General features: G+C 50.5%; 8 protein-coding genes across 8 annotated transcripts; 5 read left to right on the forward strand and 3 right to left on the reverse strand.

The window, feature by feature from the left end:
• The first annotated feature begins 1,468 nt into the window (after positions 1-1,468).
• On the forward strand, positions 1,469-2,920 carry C8Q69DRAFT_473380 (hypothetical protein). Its single transcript, XM_028631041.1, has one exon. It carries the CDS (start codon positions 1,648-1,650, stop codon positions 2,803-2,805), a length of 1,158 nt encoding a protein of 385 aa, XP_028483926.1. The 5' UTR covers positions 1,469-1,647; the 3' UTR covers positions 2,806-2,920.
• C8Q69DRAFT_435197 (leucine-rich repeat protein) lies at positions 2,921-6,240 on the reverse strand (the record flags this gene model as incomplete). The annotated part of the gene is made up of 2 exons (XM_028628545.1): positions 2,921-5,372; positions 5,439-6,240. 2 exons carry the CDS (start codon positions 6,238-6,240, stop codon positions 3,142-3,144), a joined length of 3,033 nt encoding a protein of 1,010 aa, XP_028483927.1. The 3' UTR covers positions 2,921-3,141.
• A 1,782-nt stretch (positions 6,241-8,022) lies between these two features.
• On the forward strand, positions 8,023-9,803 carry C8Q69DRAFT_322473 (hypothetical protein). Its single transcript, XM_028627381.1, has 2 exons — positions 8,023-8,115; positions 8,179-9,803. The coding sequence occupies exon 2, from the start codon at positions 8,196-8,198 to the stop codon at positions 9,675-9,677; it is 1,482 nt and encodes a 493-aa protein (XP_028483928.1). The 5' UTR covers positions 8,023-8,115; positions 8,179-8,195; the 3' UTR covers positions 9,678-9,803.
• A 677-nt stretch (positions 9,804-10,480) lies between these two features.
• C8Q69DRAFT_446181 (60S ribosomal protein L13) lies at positions 10,481-11,706 on the forward strand (the record flags this gene model as incomplete). Its single annotated transcript, XM_028629115.1, has 5 exons — positions 10,481-10,483; positions 10,613-10,646; positions 10,740-10,786; positions 10,930-11,088; positions 11,269-11,706. 5 exons carry the CDS (start codon positions 10,481-10,483, stop codon positions 11,704-11,706), a joined length of 681 nt encoding a protein of 226 aa, XP_028483929.1.
• Positions 11,707-12,464: 758 nt separating this feature from the next.
• C8Q69DRAFT_529302 (hypothetical protein) lies at positions 12,465-14,889 on the reverse strand. The gene is made up of 2 exons (XM_028633690.1): positions 13,806-14,889; positions 12,465-13,751 (listed from the first exon to the last, which is right to left on the reverse strand). Exons 1-2 carry the CDS (start codon positions 14,771-14,773, stop codon positions 12,800-12,802), a joined length of 1,920 nt encoding a protein of 639 aa, XP_028483930.1. The 5' UTR covers positions 14,774-14,889; the 3' UTR covers positions 12,465-12,799.
• C8Q69DRAFT_473388 (oxidoreductase-like protein) lies at positions 14,890-16,097 on the forward strand. The gene has a single exon (XM_028631042.1). The coding sequence runs from the start codon at positions 15,034-15,036 to the stop codon at positions 15,856-15,858; it is 825 nt and encodes a 274-aa protein (XP_028483931.1). The 5' UTR covers positions 14,890-15,033; the 3' UTR covers positions 15,859-16,097.
• A 200-nt stretch (positions 16,098-16,297) lies between these two features.
• C8Q69DRAFT_322707 (hypothetical protein) lies at positions 16,298-17,321 on the forward strand. Its single transcript, XM_028627384.1, has 2 exons — positions 16,298-16,685; positions 16,806-17,321. The coding sequence occupies exons 1-2, from the start codon at positions 16,501-16,503 to the stop codon at positions 17,248-17,250; spliced, it is 630 nt and encodes a 209-aa protein (XP_028483932.1). The 5' UTR covers positions 16,298-16,500; the 3' UTR covers positions 17,251-17,321.
• Positions 17,322-18,247: 926 nt separating this feature from the next.
• Positions 18,248-20,598, reverse strand: C8Q69DRAFT_322635 (HSF-type DNA-binding domain protein). Its single transcript, XM_028627383.1, has 6 exons — positions 19,946-20,598; positions 19,797-19,895; positions 19,673-19,740; positions 19,276-19,619; positions 19,154-19,223; positions 18,248-19,099 (listed from the first exon to the last, which is right to left on the reverse strand). Exons 1-6 carry the CDS (start codon positions 20,272-20,274, stop codon positions 18,297-18,299), a joined length of 1,713 nt encoding a protein of 570 aa, XP_028483933.1. The 5' UTR covers positions 20,275-20,598; the 3' UTR covers positions 18,248-18,296.
• Positions 20,599-21,018: the final 420 nt, after the last annotated feature.

Genomic DNA, 21,018 nt, shown 5'->3' on the forward strand with positions numbered 1-21,018 from the left:
ACGTCGTAGAAGGGGAAGGACGACTGCAGTGCCAAGGGCTTCTCTCGGGCGTCTTCGAAATACATATAGACTTTAAAGATGTCTATAGCACGATCCATCTCGTTGGCCCATTGCCAAACGAGATGGGGAAGAACAATAACGAGTTCAGGCTTGATATATGGTCTTGGAAACTCGCACTCAAGCATGCTCATTCGGGAAAAATCGACTCAGTGAGAGGTTATCAATGTTGGTTACGCGGAGAGCACGCAAATGCTCTTGCTCTTGCTCCCAGTTGGAGGCCGAACAATGACGGTCCTTTCTTATAAGGCTGCCTTTCTTCTTTGGTAACCTCTTTTCTTGGTCTCTCGCAGTTTCGTCCTCAACCCGCAGCGTGCTGTCACTGTGGCATTCTCGTGTCCGGTCGTATGTACTCAAGGAGCTGCTCTTTGGATGATGGCCGGATATGGCGGGAAAAGTCAACAGTGTCGGGGACGCTCTCACCTTGAAGAGAGATATAGAGACATGTTGTCGATATAGAGGTAATTCTTGGAGAAATGTAAATATATAACATTGTTGCAGCGACCTCCAAGAGAGTATAACTTTCCACGGAGCGAGCTTTAATATAATCACTCCACCGAGCGAATAAATTCCAAAAGAACAGATGCCGGCATAATATAGTGAATAAGTAGCACGATGTAACCTTTATAAGAGTTGTATTATATCCATCGAAACAAGGGCGAAGATATTGGATAGAGCAGAAAGATCTTTGCTGCTATTGCTATATGATTTATATCCCAGATATACAATGAAAGACAGTATAGATGCCTGTATGTTCAAGCGAAAGAGATCTGTGAGCCGCAAACTGAAGATATATATCTTCATGCGAGGAGGTCACTAAGTGCAAAAGAGTAGGGTAAGCCCCGCAAGGAACTCTCCAGCTAGTAGGGTATCTCCAAAAAGCCAGGTGAATAGCATCTCAGAAATAATTACGATGTGGCTTGTCAAAGGGAGAGGCTATTCAATAGCATATAATACAATGAATGTAATATCCTATCTCCCTTTAAAGCTTTCCCTGGCCTATATTATTCACCCAGGTCTTTCACTGAGTACTCTCGACAGTTCACTCTCCCAAGCAATCGGGAGATGCTTTTGATGAGCTTCATATCACTTGTGAATAAGAGGTCAGGTCGAATGGACTCGTACAGAACTGCCGCATCGCTTCACTTGTAGATTTATGTCCGCGAAACTCTGTTAATGAATACATGTTCTATAGCTACCTACCTTGTTGGTTGAGATGACTACAATTCCCTTGCAGAAGCAATTAATTCGGCTTGCTTTTGCTTGCCCTAAATATATGTATGCTTCAGCAGACAAGACAGGTGACGACGGAACCCTAATCAGGCCGACCCCTCGCTAAACCTGATCGGGAAATATTCCCCAAACTTTACTCCGCCAAAGGTTTTCTTTGGAGCTTTCCAAGCCCATGATTATTAACTATTGTATGCGAGATTCAGACAACACCTGCAAGATCTAATTAGAGATTGAGACTCTCGCAGGGAACACGGAATAGAGGGGACCTGTTTATTGATTCTTCGCGTCTTTTTTTGTACATTCTTTTCTGGAAAATCCTCTTCTCCCCCTCCCTCGCAACCACCATCAACGTCCATCATGGCCGACAAACTACAACGCCTACTCGCTACAACATTAGCTCTAACAGACGAATTCCAATCCACACTCTCGACAACACCCGCTCTATCTTCTTCAGAAAAAGAACCAAACACCAAACCCACCGAAGGACCAGCACCACTCCCTCTTCTCTCCGCTTCAGCCACCGCGCTCAAAGCCCAAGTCACGAAACTTTCCCTCCTCGCGATCAATGCGCCGTTCACTCCATCTGCTGTCAACAGCGTTCTGTCCGCAATTAACGAATCAGTCCTACCATCCCTACTTACTGCGGCGTTGTTGATTACCGATGCGGCGTATACGAAATCGTTCCGCGCGGAGGTCCACGCGCTTGTCAAGACTCTTTTGAAGGAGCTTTCGGGGCTTATTGGCGACGTGAAGAATGTTGCGGATAAGAAGGACAGGGAGAAGAAGGGAGGGAAGAAAGAGGAGGAGCTTCCGCCGGCGGAGAAGGATAGTGTTGTAGTAGCGACTGGGAGGGTGTGGGATGCGTGTGATGTGGTTGTGGAGATTGCAGGGAAGGGTGTTGTTGGGTTCGTGATTAAGCGGGTTGAAGAGTGGCGCGATTTGGTGAAGGATGCAATTGGGGAGTTGGAAGAGTGGGATCCCAATGATGAGGAGGATGATGAGGATTGGGATAATCTCATCAATGGTAGTGGTGATGATGATGATAAGTCCGAGGATGGTGACGAGGAGGAAGAAGAAGAAGATGCAGCGGCGTTGAACGAGCATAAGAAGATGGCGCTCCGTGCACTCAAGCCCATCGCGGCAATCTATCCCGCCATCGTATCCAACCGACTGAAGAAGGGTGGTCTAGAGACCCTAGCCGACGTTCTCTTGCCGTCTTCACATCTTCGCGCACTCGAGACTTTGATGGCGGATCTACAGAGCATACCAGAGCACATTGACGAAGCTGCTGGGTCGTTGTATGAGGCAGACATCGAAAAGTCCTCTTCCTATCTACGCAAAGCTAAGGGACGGGCGGTTAAAGTTGTTCAGTCGTTAGTCTTGCCCTGGACGATGGCAGAGACAGAGGGAACAGAAGCAAAGACTCCGGAGGAAGATAAGTTCAGCGTGTGGTCGAAGACCTGGTTGAAGGTTATAGAAGAAGTAATGCCGGCGCTAGATGAGACGACGAAATAGCCAGAGGACGAGCTTCAGACTCCCACAGGGTTCTATGATACCGGTCTCTAGAATTGACGACTGACGCGATTATTTTATTAACTCAGCATGAGCATCCTTCTGAATTGTGAGTAGAATTCAATAGAATTTATTATATATAGTTCCGAAATTTAGTATAAAATGGTACAGGATCGCCCGTGTCAGGCAAAAGGGCTAATAGACACACAAGTATTGAAAGAATAAAGAATAATCGAATGCAAAGACCACCATGAATGCAGCCAACCCGAAAGGCCAGCTTTGACTTACAAAGAGCCTGTCAATTGCAGGACTGCGTGGTTTATGAGAACGGCCAATTTCTCAATACCCATCGTCGTCTGGCTGGATATCCTCTCCGTCGTTCACCCATTGCTCTAGCTCCTCAGTCGAGATCTGCCCCTTGAGCCATTCCAGAATAGCCTCCGTGCCCTTCAACACGGTCTGCCACCTCGGAACCTTGAACGTATTGCCCGTGACCTCGAATCTCTTCAATCCTGAACCACCGGTCCACTTGGGTCCAGAGGTTTCTGTTGCCAACAAGCCAATCTTGGGAGGAAGGAAGTTAATATCGTTATTGCTCACGTCGAGGACTTGAAGTCCCTTGACGGCATCGAAATCGAGGCTGGAGAACTTGTTATCTGCTGCAAGTAAGGTGACGAGTTTGGGATACGTGTTACGGAGGGTGGGCAAGGCACCAGCCACACGGTTATTGGAGATGTTGAGAAATGTGAGAGACGGGGCGGATAGGTTCGATTCGAGACCCTCGAGTGAGGTGATGCCAGAGCCATTGATGTTGAGGTTCTGAAGATTGGGAAGGGAAATCGCCGCAGGAAACAGTTCCATAGTGTCCAAAGGATTTCTTGAGAGATCAAGGTCCGTCAAAGTCTGGGCCAGGAGACTAAGGGCTGGCACGGGGAAGTTTCGCAGCTTATTTCGCTGGAGATAAAGGAATCGGATGTCGTGAGAAGATGACAACTGCGCCAGATCCTCGGCTTTCAATTCAGTCATCTCACTTGAAGAACGGTCCAGGACGCCTCCAGGCTTGACCTTCCACGGACTCGCGCCGACGGGACTCTCTGGTGCAAGAGTGAATTCGGTCTTTACAGAGCCCTCATCTTCGTCCTCCGTGTCATGAGGCTCCGGGGCCAATCGACTGCGTAGATCATGTTTGAGATCTTCCGTGTTCATGCTCAAGAATCTCTTCTCGCGCAATGGGTTGTTCGCTATGCGGAAAGTGAAGAGGTTCTCCATTTGTCCAATTTTGTCATCCAATAGTCTAATATCATTGCCCGTCAGATCGACGTTTCTGAGATTTTGTAGCTCGACGAAACCTTCTGGAAGCGCGGTGATGCGATTATCCTCCGCTGACAGTGTTAGGAGTGCCTTCCAGGATGACACGTTTGGAAGAGTTGTTATACGGTTCACATCCAGCGAGAGAGTCTGCAAACTAGGCAGCTCCAGCACATCGCCGTCAGACAGTCTTTGCAACGTATTCCCGACCACGTTCAGGACTTGCAGTGACTCGAGTCGAGTAACCGAAGCCGGTATCAGGGCACCCTGAAGTTGATTCTTAGGAGCAATCAATTCTGTCAGTGGGAGTCCGCTCAATATCTCGAAAGGTAGACGAGTTAATTGATTTTCTCCGACATTTAACACCTTGAGAGATGTCAACTCCTCCAGGCCATCAGGCAGATCCGTGAGTTTGTTACCATGCAGATCCAAGACCTCAAGGTTTCTCAAACGGCTGATGGCTGGCATCATAGTGCCCTCCAGGTTGTTATTTGCTAGTTTCAGGTCCTTGAGCGTCTCGATCTCAGCAATAACACCTAGATCTTCCATGCTTAACTGATTGCTCGAAAGGTTCAGACTATGCAGTCGCTGCAACCTCCTCAGACCTATAGGTAGAGCATGCAATGCGTTTCCATGCAAGTCTAGCACTTCTAGGCCCCCAAATTGATTGCCTTTACTGTCATCCTCCATGTCAAAGCTCTCCGGATCGACATCCGGAAACGCAGCATCGGACAATTCCGTCAGTTCATTATCGGCTGCAATAAACTTCACAAGGTCCACATTTTCGAACCAGTCGTTAGAGCTGTTAGGGTCGAAGTCGTACATGGTCAGGACCTCCTTGGGAATCTCTTTGAGGTCCATCGCGGCGATATTCAGTGTACCCGAAGTACGAGCCGTGTCCACGCGCTTCCGAAGAAGCCCATTGTTCGGTTCTTTTGAACGAAGGTTAAACGGATCCTGCACTTCAGACCATGAGTCGTTGAGGGCTGTGTCAACATTGCTCTTCTTCGTGGCTTTCCTCGCTGCCTTCGCCTTTGCGATGCTGTCCCTTAATGCGCTGGAAGATTTGGAGACCTTTCGGGTTTCGGCTTCTTCCTTTTCCTCATGCACGCCCATATCTGAACCACCCGACGTAGCTGACGACGCTTTAGACACGGTTGAAGATGGAGATGTAAGATTCGACGAGAATATTGATGATGTTTTCCTAGTTTTCTTGATCGCCAGAGGTCGGTTTGTCTGGTCGGTTTCCGTTTCTGCCGGTCCTTCAAAGGTTCCGTTGAGAGAAAGGCGTGACCGTGAGGGTTTCGATGTCAAGCTTCTAGTTGTACCATAGACGCTTGTTCTTGCCGGCACGGTTTCGGATCGTCTGTCAGACGTCGAGGTACCGGATAGTTGTGGCCTGGCTGGCTGTGATATGTTCCTCCCGGGAAGTCTTGTTGTCGTTGTCTTAGATGCAGGATCCCGGACAGGGCTAACAGAACTAGCAGATCTCTGAGAACCGGAGGAGCCTGGGGGACGAGATCCTGGAGCGAGCCGCATTGATGACGAGAGACGCGAAACAGACTCGTCTCTACTCTGTTGCCGTGATGACGATCGTGATGGCGATCTCGAGTAATTGGTCATCGACGAGGCTGGACGTGAGGGAGGACGCATCGGGCTCTCCGCAGTGAAGAAACTAGACTTCCTCCTTAGAGAAGCTGGCGACGGTGGAATCTGGGAGAGCGTCTCTATGGTCCTATCCGACAACGAAGACACCGTATCTCTCTTCGGCCCTGGTGTCTCTGGTTCGTGAATGGAGCTAGTCTCCCAATCCGGTTGTTCTCCAGCGTCGACATCCTCCACCCCGAAGTTGCTCCCATAACTGGGGCGATAGGCGAGAGATGTCCTGTGTCTATTTGTTCTTTCCGCACCCTTGGTCGGGGATGATGGCCTCGGAAGAGGCTTTTTGAATAGGGTCTCTTCCGAAGGCCTGCGCAACCGCGCGACATTGACGCCCGGGTCAGCCTGTAAGCGTTCCCTCGAGGGAGAAGGCCTGAGGTTCTTGGACGGCGATGTCGTTGGCACCGGGATTCTGGAGACTAATCGTGGAATCGCACTGGGCGCCCGAAGCGGGGATCGCTGCCTGTCCATCGTGTTTCGATAGCGGGATTGCCTTGACCGTTTGACAGTCCGAGAGTTTGTAGTTGTCTAGAACGTGAGCCCCAAGAAGCGCAATCAAGTTAGTCTGATGGATATCCCATATCGCGGCAGGATCCCTCAAAAGATGGTGACCAAAGAAAGACCGGTGGAGAGCTGTGTTCGCGTGCGCTCCAAACCGTACGCTTCTTTCAAGGTTTGAGAAGCTCGAATGAAGTCAGCATTGACGAGAGCTTTAACGTAGTTCGTTGCGGTGCGTTCTTATTGTTTACCCCCCTGTTCCTCCGAGCAAGAAGTTTGGGCCCACGGTTCACTCAGGGCGCTATCTGGTGGATTAACTAAGCAGGGTAAATCTTTCTCAGTTAGCTTCACTTTTGGAGTATAAACTACGAAGGTACGTACTCCAGTCATCTTTGATCTTGACACTTGAGGCTGATAGCCACTCTCCTAATATTGACGGCCATAGTTGAGGGCGATTCTTTGACCGCAGAGTCGGCGGGTGATCGAGCCGGAACAGGTATTCATTACTGCTCTTTCAAAAATAGTACCAACTGCTACCCTAGAAGGCGCACATCTTTGTCAAACCCTGTAATGTATAACTACAAAGCATGTAGTGGGTTATCTGTATGTATGTACCATTTCCCAGGACACAGTCTCGAGTGCTAGTCATTATTAACTAACGCCTGTGACTATGGATACAACAAAGGAAAGGTGCGTGTGGACTACCTAATGTATCTGCACCCTTGTGTCCCCATAAGTAGGTATTTATTATAATTCTCCGTGATCCTTGGACCCATTTGAGCCCATTATATCTGGCTAAGAAACCGGTCCAAAATAGAATCAACTGTGCTGCAGCAATCCCTCTTTCTAGTGACCCACGTGTGGCTTTAGTTATCCCTCGAGTCCAGGACCACGCGATACTTAGCCGGTTGACGGGAAGATAGACAGATGGTTGATTCTGCATTGACCAGCATCCGCACTGGGATCATAGCCAGCTGCCAAGCCAACTTTGTAGAAATGTTAACTTAGACGAGGTAATTTGTATATGGTCTATCTATACTCAACTCGACCAGAAGAACTTGCTCTCTAGAGTCTAGAGTGTCACTAAGACCGTCAGCAACCTTGGAAGCTGAACAATCTCCTGCAGTTCACAGCAATCGAGCCAGTAACGAATCGACCCAATGCGTCTCAGCCCAACGAGGAGTCGTCAACACAGGGCGATCCGATCGTCCAGCCCTGCAGAAGAACGAGACGAGAGAACCAGCCACATCAAGGACTGTAAATGGAAAACTCCTTGCGGCGTTGCCCTGCGCAACTGGGCTGTTTTGGCCTGGCAGGGCTGACTCAGCCGCTCCCCGCTGTCCCGATCGGGTATAGCCGCATTCCGGGCTCACGTGGTTGCGGGTGGTTGGCGCTGGTTGGTTGTGGTTGGGCTGACAGACACAGCCAGGAACTCCCCAGCCTCCTCGTCGACTCCGCAGCTCGCGCAGTCCTTAAGGCATCGTCACTCCGCGCCATCTTCCTCCCCCTCTTCTCTTCATTCCTCACGCCCTTGCGATTCCATAGCAGCTTCATACCGATTCCTCGCGCTCTCTGCTTGCCATTGACGCGCTGTCCGTGTCGGTCGCTGCGATTGTCTGCCCCAGACCCGTCCTATCAGCGATAAGCGGTGTCGCCATCACGAGCTCCGAAGCCAACCGTCGTGGTTCGAACCACGTCATTGCCAGTCAATCTCGAGCTCACACGATTCTTTGGGGCGCGTCGCGCAGCGTGTTCAGAGTATCTGGCAACTGAGTCATTCTCTGTTCTGTTGCGCTGGACTCGGGAATTTGCTCCTGTCCGTCCTCTCCCATTCTCACCACCACCAAGGTACGTTCCGGACTCCCTCCCTTGGTAGACTCTACCCTGACGCAGAAATGCTGACACAGAGAGGCAGTCATCCCTTCGATATGGACTCCCAATCTTCTCAGACCTCTCAGACCTCCCTGGCTCCGCCAGCGGAGATCGCAGTGCCAAGCACCCCTGCCCGCCGTCCAACTCTATCTCCTTCCCCAGATCTTCGTCCGATGACAAGCCAGGACAAGGCCACTTTATACTCGCCCCCACCGATCTCGTCTTCCGACATGACTCCCCCGCCTTCTACGCAGATCCCCGGAGCGCCCCTCAGGCGGTCCCGCTCCCGGTCCCGATCTTCCAACCGTTCTTTCCTTGCTTCCCCTCCTGACACTATCGATAAGAGCCTCTGTGCCGCATATGGGGCGTCGGAGAACCTCCCGAGTGTCCAGGACATTGAGACGGCCGACGAGGCTCAGCTCCGAACGATTGCGAAGGAACTCCTCAGTGTAGCGCAGGAATCGCGCATGTCTGCTCTGCATTTCAAGCTGCAAAACAGCCTGCAGACTTTGGCCAGCAGCGAAGCGGTGAAGCGGGCGGAGGTGGAACAGCAGCTGGCGAGGAGAGAAGTCGAGATCTTGCAGAGCTCAGAGTACCGTGATCGCCATTCCACTCCTGCCTCCAAGACGTCTGCTTTGAACGACCAGCTGCAAACCGCTCTCCGCCGTAACCAAGACCTCGAAAGAGTGAATGCTACGTTGGAAACGAGATTGCGCCGCGCAAAGAGGCTCATCCAGGAGGAGAAGGAAAAATTCGAGCTCCTGGAGGAGGAAAATGGCCTTCTCAAGAAGCGTATCAGAGACAACCGGGAGCACTTCTCGCGCATGATCGACCAAGGTTCGCTTTCGTCCAGTCCCCGCGCTGAATTCCAGGCTCCTCAGAGGAAGCCGATCTCTACATATCCCGAAAACACAGAGTCTCACTTGTCTCGTGGTGGAAGCCACGATGCCTTCGCCGCCCTCCTTGCTGCGGACCAGGTCTTGAACGGAGAATCTGCGAGCGTTGCTACGACACCCGACCGAAACCAGAGGCGACACAGCGGACATGTTCGTGGGGCTCACTCCATGTCATCTCTTCCTGCGACACCATCTCGGCCCAGGGCATTCTACGAAGCTCAGTACATGACTCCTGGAAGCAAGCAATTCGATGGTCGCGTGAAGATATCGGATATCGTGTCCCATGAACGACAGGCCGAGCGTGACGGCCACGACAGAGACAGCACCATCTCCGCATCTGACGCAAAGGAGGCCGTCACTGATGAAGATGTTCCTCCTTCCCAAGCTAGCTCCATGGCCACGAACATGCTACGTCGCAATCCTGGCGATCACAGTGCCAGGGCACCTGCCAACGTTGGTAGATCGAACAACCTTTTGCAGACTAAATTGTTTGGAAGGGTCCAGAAGGCAGGTGTTGAGCGTCCGAGCCCCTCGAAACGCAAAGCAGACTTCGAGGAAGACAAGACCGTCACGGCCAAGAAGACCAAAGCTCCTGCAAACGTCGGACTGGGCATTGGGCCTTGGGGCACATCTCGCGCATAGATGTTTTACTTTCTAGTCACGGTGAATAACTCGCCGTTCTAGCTATTGCTTTCATAGCGCTTTCTCTTCATTTTTGTGCTGTCTTCTTGCCTACCTTTCTGATGAACATATCATGACGAGTGATGAACATAAGCGTACTGCTGGATTTGGGTCAATAATTCTGACATGGATAAGGGTTTCTAATTGGGTTATTTATGCAAAATTGTGCTACATTTCTGTGTTGTCTTTGTGTGTTACAGGAGTCTAGAGGGTCAGCTCGAGTAGCTTTGGGGTCTCGAGTCTGCAAGTATAGCTTGCATTGAGGCTGAAGCCTCTATTATGTATTTAGCTACATCCAAACAAGAGAAATCATACATCATCTGAAGATCATCCGTTTCTTTCCACCTCCCTCGTAAGTGTAAGTTAATCCGCTCCGTGAAGTACTTGAAGTGGCCCTCGCAGACTTCATTGATATGTCCCGGGTCCAGGGAAGAAAAAATAAGGATAATGGAACTCACGGCCTACGGATGAAGCATTTATGATAGACAGTAATATGATCTTCAGATTATAATTCTTTAATTATTCAATTATACAATTATCAATTATTAGTATGAACTGGAAGTCATACTCGAAGACAGGGCTAGCCGGATGCGGTAAGGAGGGTAGGGCTCGCTAAGCGAGCTGCGGCTCTGCGCGGTTGGCCACACCAAAAAAAGTTCCACCCGAAATTGAAACGAAGCGCTTCTTGCCCTGGAGTCTCGAGACACGACCAGCAACACCCGACGACGACGACAACCCAGAGGACTTGATCCCCATCCGTCACAATGGTGCGTTTCCTGATCCGATCCGATGCGATGCTGTTCATTTGAGATGCTCAATCGTCTGAGCGAGCCTCGATATGATGTCTGTGGGGGAAGGATGAATTGCTGATCTCATGTCTCTTGGGTGCTTTATAGGCGATCAAGCACAACAACGCTATCCCGCACAACCGTGAGTAGAAACAGTCTCGAGCAGATTTATTTGGGGAATCGATATTGTCAACTCAGGAAATATGGTGATCTGACTGTTTTTTGTCATTTACAGACTTCCACAAGGACTGGCAGCGTCGTGTCCGCGTGCACTTCGACCAGGTACGCTCTTTTCTCCCGCACAAGTCACCCCTCGCACAATCGAGCCAGAATTCTACGAAGGATGGGAATGAATGGATTTCGATACGAGATTTTTATGGGAACCGTGAAGGGACTGACAATCTGATTTTTTTTGCTCGATATAGCCCGGCCGTAAGCACCGCCGTCGTCAGGCCCGTCTCGCCAAGGCCGCTGCTGTTGCTCCCCGTCCAGTTGACAAGCTGCGCCCGGTTGTGCGATGCCCTACCATCAAGTACAACCGCCGCGTTCGCGCTGGTCGTGGCTTCACCCTTGCTGAGTTGAAGGTAAATTCTCGGGTTCCCCCCCCCCCCCCCCCCTCTTCCCCCGCAATTCGGGCAGCCATTCGGTTATCGCGACATCTGAAATGAAACTCGACATGAAGGAAAGGAGAAAAAGAACAAGAAACGGCTGCTTTGGCGGGTATATAAGAAAACTTCTCTGACAATCCTCGTTTCGAATTATAGGAAGCCGGTATCCCCCGCAAGCTCGCTCCCACCATCGGTATCTCCGTCGATGGCCGCCGTACCAACTACTCCAAGGAGTCCCTGGCCGCCAACGTTGCCCGTCTCCAGGAGTACAAGGCCCGTCTGATCCTCTTCCCCCGCAAGAGCGGTCAGTTCAAGAAGCTTGACTCTTCCGCTGAGGAGGTCAAGGCCGCCCAGGCTGCTTTCGCCGCCGAGGGCAAGACCCAGGGCTTCGCTACCAACATCAACTCTACCCTGCCCATCAAGAACATCTCCGCCGCCGAGGCCGTTACCGAGATCAAGCGTGACTCGCTCCCCAAGGGTGAGGAGGCCGCTTTCCGCCGTCTGCGCGAGGCTCGCAGCGAGGCTCGCCTGGCTGGTGTCCGTGAGAAGAGAGCCAAGGACAAGGCCGAGGAGGCCGCCAATGCCAAGAAATAGATGTGATTCTCTGTCGATGATGATCCGGTCGATTTTCGTGTCAGGGAATAATAGCTGGTGTGGCTTGTGGCGTGGCGTGGCGCCCTTCTTTTCATGTTGTCCTTAAAAAACTCGGAACCTCTGGAAATGCAAATGTCCCAATTTCTTCATGTCTTATGACTTTTCTCCCTCCCTCTCTCTCCCTATATCTCCGTCAAAGAAACCAAGGGCATGAAAACGAGATGCCAGAAAGTGAGCTAGCCATGCCATATGGTTCAATGTGTGAAGACCTAGGAACAACAACAGTCTTCCTGAGTCCGAACATACCGGTACGTTAGTCAATGAGCCGGAAAGGATACAAAAAAGGCATAGTAAAGAAGGGGAAAGGAAAGGAAAGGGAATCAGAAGAAAGGAAATACAGCAGTAGTATGGTTTCATCATGTGGAATGGCAACAGTAAAAAACAAAAAAGAGGAATATCCAAGATCAATATACCAGTCCTACTTAGTTATACACGAGTCCTGTCTGGGGTTTTTGTTGGTTTCATACAGTAGTTCCCTGTGTAGAAGATGTCTGTCCTTTTTCCCTTTTGGCTCTTGGCTCTTGGGGATGTCTGATTTCTAGAGTTCATCTAGCGATTTATTATTTACTTTAGAGGGGAGTGTCTCGCGAGATATTAATATATCATGTACTGTACATAGTGAAAGATGAACTCATGATATTCTATGCATAGAGGAAGTTGATGAGAGGGACATTAAAACATTTTTCTCTCTTCTCTCTCTTTTTTTTCTCTTAGGTTAACTGACTGCATGCACCACAGCGTGGAAAGGAACATACACCTAGACAACCCAACGAATCCATAGGATGGCTCAGTGCTTAGAGAAAGTAATATAAGCTATAATATACATCTACATCTACATCCACAACTATGCATAGAATAAACACAATTCAATAATAACTCTATACAATGGTATAATAAAATTCCCATGAACCTCGCGCCCCGCTGCAAAACACACATGAAAACCGATAAACACCACGTCTTCGTTAAACCTGAGGTATGTATGTACTGTACATACGTTTCTGTGGTGGGATATTTTCTTTTCCTTTCTTTTTAACTACCTTGACCGTTTTGATTTAGCAACATCGTTCGGAAACAAGAGACTCATTACTCCTTCTGCGGCGCGCAGGATCGAATCACCATTAACGCTAGCTCCTAGGTCGTTTTGTTTGGTCGCTGCTCCGAGAAGACTGCGGAATAGTCTCTTCGCGTCCCGCTCGACTTTTGCACTTCCTGATTCCAGGACGGGGGTCGAGAGACTGATTTCCGGATGGAGTTGCGGCTCCGCGGTCCATTCGTCGAGAGTTAATGTGCAGGATATCAGGATTCGAGGGTCGTTTGCTCGTCCTGAGGAGAAGAGCATTGTAGTTCGTTCTAGATGAGGCGCTAGGAGTCGAGGATCGGTTTCTAGATGCTTGTCTGGATCTGAGAATCGATTGATACCACCGCCTACGATCAGCGTATGATAACGGTTTTGTAGTCTAGCCCACAGCTGGGCGCGGGATATCGTAGCTTCCCAGTAACGGTTTAGACCCCAGCAGAGGCCTGAAATGTCGAGTTTTAGAAGAGGGCTAGAAAGTCGAGTCTGGATCCACCGGTTGATCTGGGGCGGTAGCTGAGCAGACTTGTTCGATACCGATATTGATGTGACGGACTGGGTGTCTGGGTTTGTTCGGAGCGTTATAGGTACTCGGTATATATGCTGCGGATATGGGTGTGGTGCGGACAGAGTAAGTTCATGCGTTTCGGTCAATGTGCCCGAGACTGATGTGGATAGCTTTGTGGATTGCGTTGTCAGGGTCAAAGGAGCAAAAACCGTGAGGTACGGTTTCGCGTCAGCCAGCTCCTGGAGAGCAAATGGGTTCTTTGGGACTTTGGACGGCCGATTTGCCTTTGGTTTCTTTTTCGAGAAAGGGAGTAGCGAAAACAGGGCGGTTGATAGAGATGGAGTATCCGAATCAGGAGTAGAATCTGGGATTCCGGTTGAGATTTGGGATGTCAATAAGGATCTAGCATAAGTCAGCCAGGTCTCACTTCCTCTTCTGCTACGTGTGGGAGCTCACATGAGTTTGCGCGTTTCATCGCTACTGCCCTCCAGATAAGCATCTGGATGTTCCGATCTCTTTGCCCACCTTTCCAGTTCCGCGACCTCGTCTTTGAGCTGACGAAGACGCGTAGATAGCTCCTCCTTCTGTCTCTCTTTCTCATTGACTTCTCCCCGCGTCTCACCCCAATCCATTTTTAGCCCTGTAGTCACATATTCACGCTCTTCCTTGGAAGGCCTCGTGGCGTGTTTGAGAGGACTCGATCCCACCGGTTCTGAGATGCGACGTTTCTGCCGTAGTCGACTAGGGCTACTGCTCAACAGCCCTCTTGGTCGTTGAGGTGCCTTTTCAAGGCCTAACTCGGTAGGCGTAGGTGGCAGCTCAGGTTCCCCATTGTCGCCTTCTGAAGATCTGGACTCGGATGTTCTTCTTTCCTCCTGATTTCCTGCTGCATCGCCCGCTTCAGGCGGCGATCGACTTTTAGATGCCGTAGCCCGCGTTGCGCGCACGGGTTGTTCCGATGCTGCAGAGGCTCCAGGAACGAGATCTGCGGGCGTAATCCTCGACGAGACTCTTCTTGGAGGCGCAGTGAAAGCCTGGATGCCGCTCGCTCGCCGTGGAGATGGCGGGCCCATGGACAACCTTGGACCTTTGCCTGGACTCCATGACGCGCTCAGCGAAGGCCTCAATGCCTTCCTGTCGCGCAGCCCAAATGACCTCTCCACCGTCTGCGCTCTCTCACCACCTTCATTGTCTCGTGTCGTGTGTCGCTCTGGACTCTGTGTGGGTGATCGGGTATGCGCACGCTGTGGTATACTGGATCGTGATCGCGCAAGACTAGCTTTTGTTGGCGACTGAAATGATCTCTGTTGCGAGCGTGCCGGACCATCATCGCGATGGAGGGGCTGTTGTGAAGCCCCCGATGCATCGACAGGGACCGATGTCGTCGAACTTGTCTTGCGCCGCTTGGCGGGTGAGGACAGCATTGGATGGGACGCTCATGGGACGGATACCCTCACCGAGCGAATATGCGACGCAAAGACAATCCCCTATTGTCCCCTCCTTAAAGCCCGCGGTTACTGCTCGTGTTGTTGTTGATTATTTAGATTCACTTTCCATCGACGCGTTCCTGGATGGTCGGAAACCAGTTTGTGCTGTTTGCATCTGCATATGACATCGTTAACCGCCGCTGCCTTGTATCCGAATCGAATCAATTGCTTTGCATCTTACCCTCTTTTTTTGCGACATGGAGCCTCTATCGCTCTCTACCAGAGGGCTCCTGCGGAGGAGATCCCTATGCCCATCCTGCTTCCGTCGCCATCTATTTCAATCCCGCTCTTTCGCCCGTCCTTCGCGCATTGCGCCACAATATCCCTCCGCCAATTCGGGTATCCGGAGCAGACACTTCCACCGAAATGAGCGTGGTCCAGAAGAGGAAGTAGAAGAGGAAGCCACCAGGCAGGCCTTTCCTCAAGGGAGCTATTATGCGGAGATGCTCGCTTCGCCGCATCCATCCAGTCGCAGAGCCGTCACTACGAGGAAAATCGAACCTCCACAGAAGAAACCCACGCCCTCTTCGACGACCGAACCGCAGTCTCCGCGCGATCGAATGGCCATTGTCTTCGGTTCTCGACTCGCTGGTCCGGGCCGTTCATCCCGCTACAACCCGGCGACTACGCCGCCAGAATCCACATGGAAGACTGTCAACGGCGTCCCTATACCGCCTCGTCCGGTGGAACCTGATAACTGCTGCATGAGCGGCTGTGCGCATTGCGTGTGGGATGATTTCCGCGATGATATGGAACAGTGGGCAGCGAGGGTGGAAGAGGCGTATGCTAGGGCCAAGGCAAAGGGGCCTGAGAAGGATCTGCGCCAGATGCAAAGACCCGAGGTTCGGAGCGCGAGCGTCAGTATGGACGATGATGGAGGTGGTAGTGAGACAAATTGGAACCTTCCCTCAGCTACGGATGAAGAGGAACTCTTCGGTGGTATACCGGTTGGGATTCGGGAGTTCATGAGGACCGAGAAGAAGCTGCGCGAAAAGCATAAGGCGCAACAGCAAACTGCTTAAGTTCGATTTTACAGGCGATGCCGCCGTGTATGACTGAAATCTTTCAAAGGAATAAAAAAACAAGAAAAAAAAATAGAGATTCCGGTTAGATCCTAATCTTTTGTTTGTCGTGTACTATTAGTTTCTAGCGATTGCATGATGTGTTGCATAATAGATTTCAGGGTCATGAAACAGAGAGTTTATATATCTGAGCCATATACCAATTAGAGATTGAATGCAAGTTATAGTGTATTTCTTCATATGTGATATCTAAACTAACATTTCGGATTATATTGCTATTATCAATTTCCCAGTAAATACTAGTAAGTCAAGCCAACAATTTCGAAGAATCCTTTGAGGTAAGAATCCGTAAGAGTAGATAATGATATAACTATCGAAATATATAAATATCCCCACAAACTGCCAAGACATGCCGGGCGGTCAACAAGAAAAAGTCCGATAAAACCAACTGACCGCCCGCCATCATTTTCTCAGATCAAAAGACATGATACTTGATAACAATAATTAATCAAGTCCTCCCCACGACCAAAAGGAATTGCACTCAAGCGAAATAGCTTGAGGAATTCTCTAGTTCCTCCTCCTCTTCCTCCTATTACAATTATCATTATTATTATTACTCACTGAGTGAAAGAGACGAGGAAAATGACAACCCCCACCAACGAAGCAGACGTGATTTTCAACAGGGCCAATATCGCCCTCGCACGAAGCCAGAGACTTGTCGCATCATGGCTTCCGCCCAAATCAGACGAGGAGCTCGCGCAGCAGACAAAGTCAGAAGAGGAATTGCAGAGAGAGGAAGATGAGATTTTCACCGCTGTTCCGGAGAAGTATGTCCCTCCCGACCCTTCTTTTTTCTTGGAAATTTTTTCCCCCTGCTGGTTCTTGAATTAGATGGAAAGTCCATTGATTTGCTTCTGCTAACGTCTTTTTTCTGGGGATGTGTATAGACTTGGACTCGGTGCTCCCCTTCCCAAAGCCACTGAAGATGGGAGTTGGAATCGAACCGAGCTTAGTTCGAATGATAAATTACGACAACAGCTGATGGGTAAGGGATTTGCGAAGGCAATGGCGGCGAAACAGCGCCAACTACAGCAGAATATCAATAGACGTCCGGAACAAGGCAAAGCTGGCGCAAAGTCCTCCGCGAGAACTGAGAATGATGGTGGCGATGACGATGACGACGAAGAGGAGGGTCGTTCGGCGCTTGGGAATAAGAAAAGAAAGGTGGCTGCGACGGTAGTTGAGGATGGTGCGAATAATGAGATCGCTGAAAGCAAAGAGTCTTCTGCTTCTACTCCTGGCGCGGAGTCGGGACGAGGAAAGAAGAAGAAAAAGACGGGAAGTTATCTCGACGAGGTCTTGTCTCAGCGATCAAAGAAGAAGAAGAAATGAGCTGTCTTGACGGGGTTCGAGGTTAAGAATTACAACTGGGGGTGCTACAAAACGCGACCATCACAGTGGGCATCGCGGTCCAGCCGGAGCGAACATACCGTGTATCGCATGGGATGACAGGCGCTTCTCTATGCTGGAACAGCTATTCACCAAGGGACTTAGCTGGAGATATACATGTCCCAGGGAGACCTTCGGGGTCAAGGTGTAATCTTTGGACCAGCGAAGAGATTTTACGACTTCTCAGGACGACAACGACCTCTGGGCCCATCAAGACTTTTGGGCCAAGAAGGACAGAAGACTGCAGGAGCGTTGTCTGTATCCCAGAAACATTTCCGTCTAGAAGTAGCAAGCTTCCGTGACACCTACAGAGATCATGCGGTTGGGGAGAAATATTCCCTCTTAACATCTGTCCACCTGCTGCATATCAGGATCTGAAAATTTCAATGTAGATTTTGGCCAGAGTCTGGTCAAATTACCCAGATCTCCAACCAACTCAATACCAAATGAAACTTTTTATTCCAAGAAACGTCACTGTCCCACTGTCTTCCTCCTTTTGGACAAACGGGTTCCCACTAGCTGCATAAATGATCGGGCCTATCAAGGGCGCGGTTAAGACAACAAGACGACCATTGAGATGGGAGGTGATATATAAGACGCGGCACGAATAGCCAGATCCATGTCAACGCCAACACTGAGATGTATGGAGAAAATTGGGGCAAAACTCGCTTCCCGTTAGAGCTGGTCGCAAAAAAAAAAAACACTCAATATATAAATCCCGGGTCAAGAATCAAGTTTAGTAATTATGTAATAATATACAACAAAATGTCCAAAACAAACCGCGTCACAGTACTGTATGGATATCTTCACTGTGCATATGCGAATGCATCAATTGGATGGTATAGATATAACACCGACCGCCAATTGCAACGCCGTGTAGAAATTATGTAATCCAAAATGATATCAAGAAATGGCATATCGGACGGGGGCGAATCGTCCATGTGCTACCAAGATTCGATCGTCCGGGTAGATGCAGCCATATATCAGAGTTACTGCAGTCTCTTCCGCTTCCGGTCTTCAGCAAAAGCTGCTTCATCCTCGTCGGGGCGCTCTGCCGTTTCAGCAGGGTTCAGCAAAGAATGCACGTTGCTCGCCATACTCGAACGTCGCGTCGCAGGTAATGATGACTCATGTCGTAGGAACTTAGGGCCACCGATTGTCCAGCCGTTATCAACATTTATTGATGAAGGACCATGGCCGGTCGTGAGAGGTGGAGTACCATGGCGGGACATGTCCTGAGGGCGCCTAGGCCCGCCCATCTCGTACTGAGCCAGGACTTCACGAACTTGCTGATCATCTGGGGCGGGTGCTCGATGGGGTGACGGGGGCCACTGACTGTTCGGGTTCGCAGCTGTGTCGCCTGGCGCAGAGGGAGAGGTACCTGGGAGCCACCCATGCTGACGGATGTCAGCCGAGGTGTGCCGACGAGCAAGATTTGGCCCCGGGGGAGACGAGACAGATGAAAGAGGATGAGGTACCGGAGGTTGTTGACCAGGGACTTGAAGTCGATTATAGCCCGAAGACGCGTTCGGTGCAGCAATTGAACCGTATCGACGCGGTGATACGGCCAGATGTTGCGGGACAGGGGGGCGAATGCTTCCTCTCATAGCATCAACCATAGAAGGTCGGCGGCTTTCATCCTGTGGCACTTGGCGAGGGGAGAGCGGAGGGCCAGGATCAATGGACATATTCGCAAAGTATGGCTGGCGACCGGAGAGAAGAGTCTCCTGTGGGTTCTCTAGAGCCCGAACAGCATCCAATTGTCGCTCCACATCTTTTTGCATGTTCGAGACTGGTCAAGAAGTCAGCAAGCATCGCAGGCTTGGAAATGCTCCAGGATCCTCACCATCGCGGTATAACGGGCTGCTCCGATCCGGAACCAATGCCATCAGGAAATGGGACATCGAATGCGTCCACTGTAAGGCGTTAGATAAGGCCCAAGAGGGAGTGTAGTAAGAAGTCACAAACCTGGCAGCACTTGACAAGACTGTCCGTCATTGTCTGACACCTTGTGCTCAGAGCAGCATTACTCTCCTCCGCGCGGGTGAGACGACTATGCATATCATATAGGCTATGTTCAAGGTTCAAAAATCTCTGCTCCGTCGCATCATGGATGGGTTCAGCCGGAGCTCCTTGTTGGGGTACACCTGGTTTATGGTTCGAAAAGGAATCCCGATGGATAAGAGCATGCCGGGATGCGCGTCGCTTGATTTCACGTAGTCCGACCAGGTCTCCTCTCTTGAAGTTGCCATTCCCATGCTTGAACTCCCATAGAGCAGAGTCAGGCGAACCGGTGTGGAAGACATCGCTCACTTCTTCACCATTAGTTCCTAATGTACCAATGATGTCGGCAGGGGTACTGTACCTTTGTGGAAACCGTACATGTTCAATTGGCGGACGAATGATGATATGTTGGTATGTTTGAAATATTGTCTGCGCAGAATACTTAGTATTGTGCATTACAGCTGCAGGCGACTGGAGAGACGTACGCAAGAACTTTCGAAAATTCAGATGTGGGAGACATCACGAAACTCTCATTCGAACTCGACCAAGAGATCAAATGTTGAATGCTCTGATCTTCGAGCATACTGCGAAGTGTTAACGGTACTCTTCCCTGCGATAAATTCTTTCCACGTACTTGTATAGTTTATGGATAAATGCTGTCTGCACAACCTTGGGTTGCTGGGCCGCGGCCGCAGCCCCAATCGTCTGATTGGGAGCAGCGCTGTTCGAATTGCCCGTCTCTGAAGATCCATTTGTATTGTTCATCCCTCCGTGTTCCCCGTTTTCGGGGCTGCTACGGGCCTGGCCAGCCCCCGACGTAGGTGTGGTGACATCCATTGGGTCACCTGGTGAGTGATCCGAGGTGACTGAAGTGGTCAAGACAGGAAGATTGCGCGTTTTGCCAGGTATATCCCGTGGGACGGAGAAGGGACTCCTCGCGGGTGGATCTGCCACTCTATTCATCACTAGGATGCGATCGAAAGACTGTAAGAAGAAGAGCAATACGCTGAGGCGTCAAGTCGGAAGAGATGATAGGTAAACACTTCCGAACGTGCTAAGCGCAGCAGCTCTTCAACGCTGAAGAAGAGCACAGTCGTAGGGATATTTTGCAACTCCTCGTCGACGTTTTAACGGTTGCGATATATAGTGACTGTGAGGATATAAAGCTACCGGGAGCTAATCAGGGCACGGAGGCTATAGTCTTGTTGCACATTTCGAGGTGTCAGGTAACGTTGATATACCGAAGGACTGCGGCGGAAACCAGCAGAGTCTCTTTTGACTATCGTCTTCCGTACGTCCTCCGGTCTGCTAGAGTCAACCGTTTAAGCTGCGGGGAAGCGATATCGCGACGGCGTTGCGGCGCGTGAAACGAAACAGCTATCCAACTGGGAGCTCCCAGCCATACACAGGTTGCTGACAACTTTCTCCGCAATGGGCAATGGGGGAACGAAAAGAAGTTGGTGTTCCCCGTTCACAGCACCAAGCAGTCAGCCGTGTGCCGCGTGAGATTTCTTGAGGCCCTAAATCGGAGAGAATGCGACGGGAGAATCGACAAGCGGCACCGTTCGCTGTGAACAGTCAGAATCAGCGGACGGCAGAACCAGTGCGCCAATGCGGCAGATGTCCCCAAGTCTGTATCAACCGGTCACCAGGACGATGGACAATCGAGGACGATGGGAGATGAGGGGGAAGACGGTTGGCCATAGA

Source organism: Paecilomyces variotii, assembly GCF_004022145.1.
Source record: "Paecilomyces variotii strain CBS 101075 chromosome Unknown C8Q69scaffold_8, whole genome shotgun sequence".
NCBI lineage: Eukaryota > Fungi > Ascomycota > Eurotiomycetes > Eurotiales > Thermoascaceae > Paecilomyces > Paecilomyces variotii.

Coding starts and splice junctions, on each gene's coding strand:
- C8Q69DRAFT_473380 (XM_028631041.1), top strand. CDS start 1,648: ATGGCCGACAAACTACAACGCCTACTCGCTACAACATTAGCTCTAACA.
- C8Q69DRAFT_322473 (XM_028627381.1), top strand. CDS start 8,196: ATGGACTCCCAATCTTCTCAGACCTCTCAGACCTCCCTGGCTCCGCCA.
- C8Q69DRAFT_529302 (XM_028633690.1), bottom strand. CDS start 14,773: ATGCTGTCCTCACCCGCCAAGCGGCGCAAGACAAGTTCGACGACATCG. Junction 13,752..13,805: donor GATGAAACGCGCAAACTCAT/GTGAGCTCCCAC, acceptor GACTTATGCTAG/ATCCTTATTGACATCCCAAA.
- C8Q69DRAFT_473388 (XM_028631042.1), top strand. CDS start 15,034: ATGGAGCCTCTATCGCTCTCTACCAGAGGGCTCCTGCGGAGGAGATCC.
- C8Q69DRAFT_322707 (XM_028627384.1), top strand. CDS start 16,501: ATGACAACCCCCACCAACGAAGCAGACGTGATTTTCAACAGGGCCAAT. Junction 16,686..16,805: donor TTCACCGCTGTTCCGGAGAA/GTATGTCCCTCC, acceptor GGATGTGTATAG/ACTTGGACTCGGTGCTCCCC.
- C8Q69DRAFT_322635 (XM_028627383.1), bottom strand. CDS start 20,274: ATGAATAGAGTGGCAGATCCACCCGCGAGGAGTCCCTTCTCCGTCCCA. Junction 19,741..19,796: donor GAATTTTCGAAAGTTCTTGC/GTACGTCTCTCC, acceptor TATTCTGCGCAG/ACAATATTTCAAACATACCA. Junction 19,224..19,275: donor GTCTTGTCAAGTGCTGCCAG/GTTTGTGACTTC, acceptor AACGCCTTACAG/TGGACGCATTCGATGTCCCA.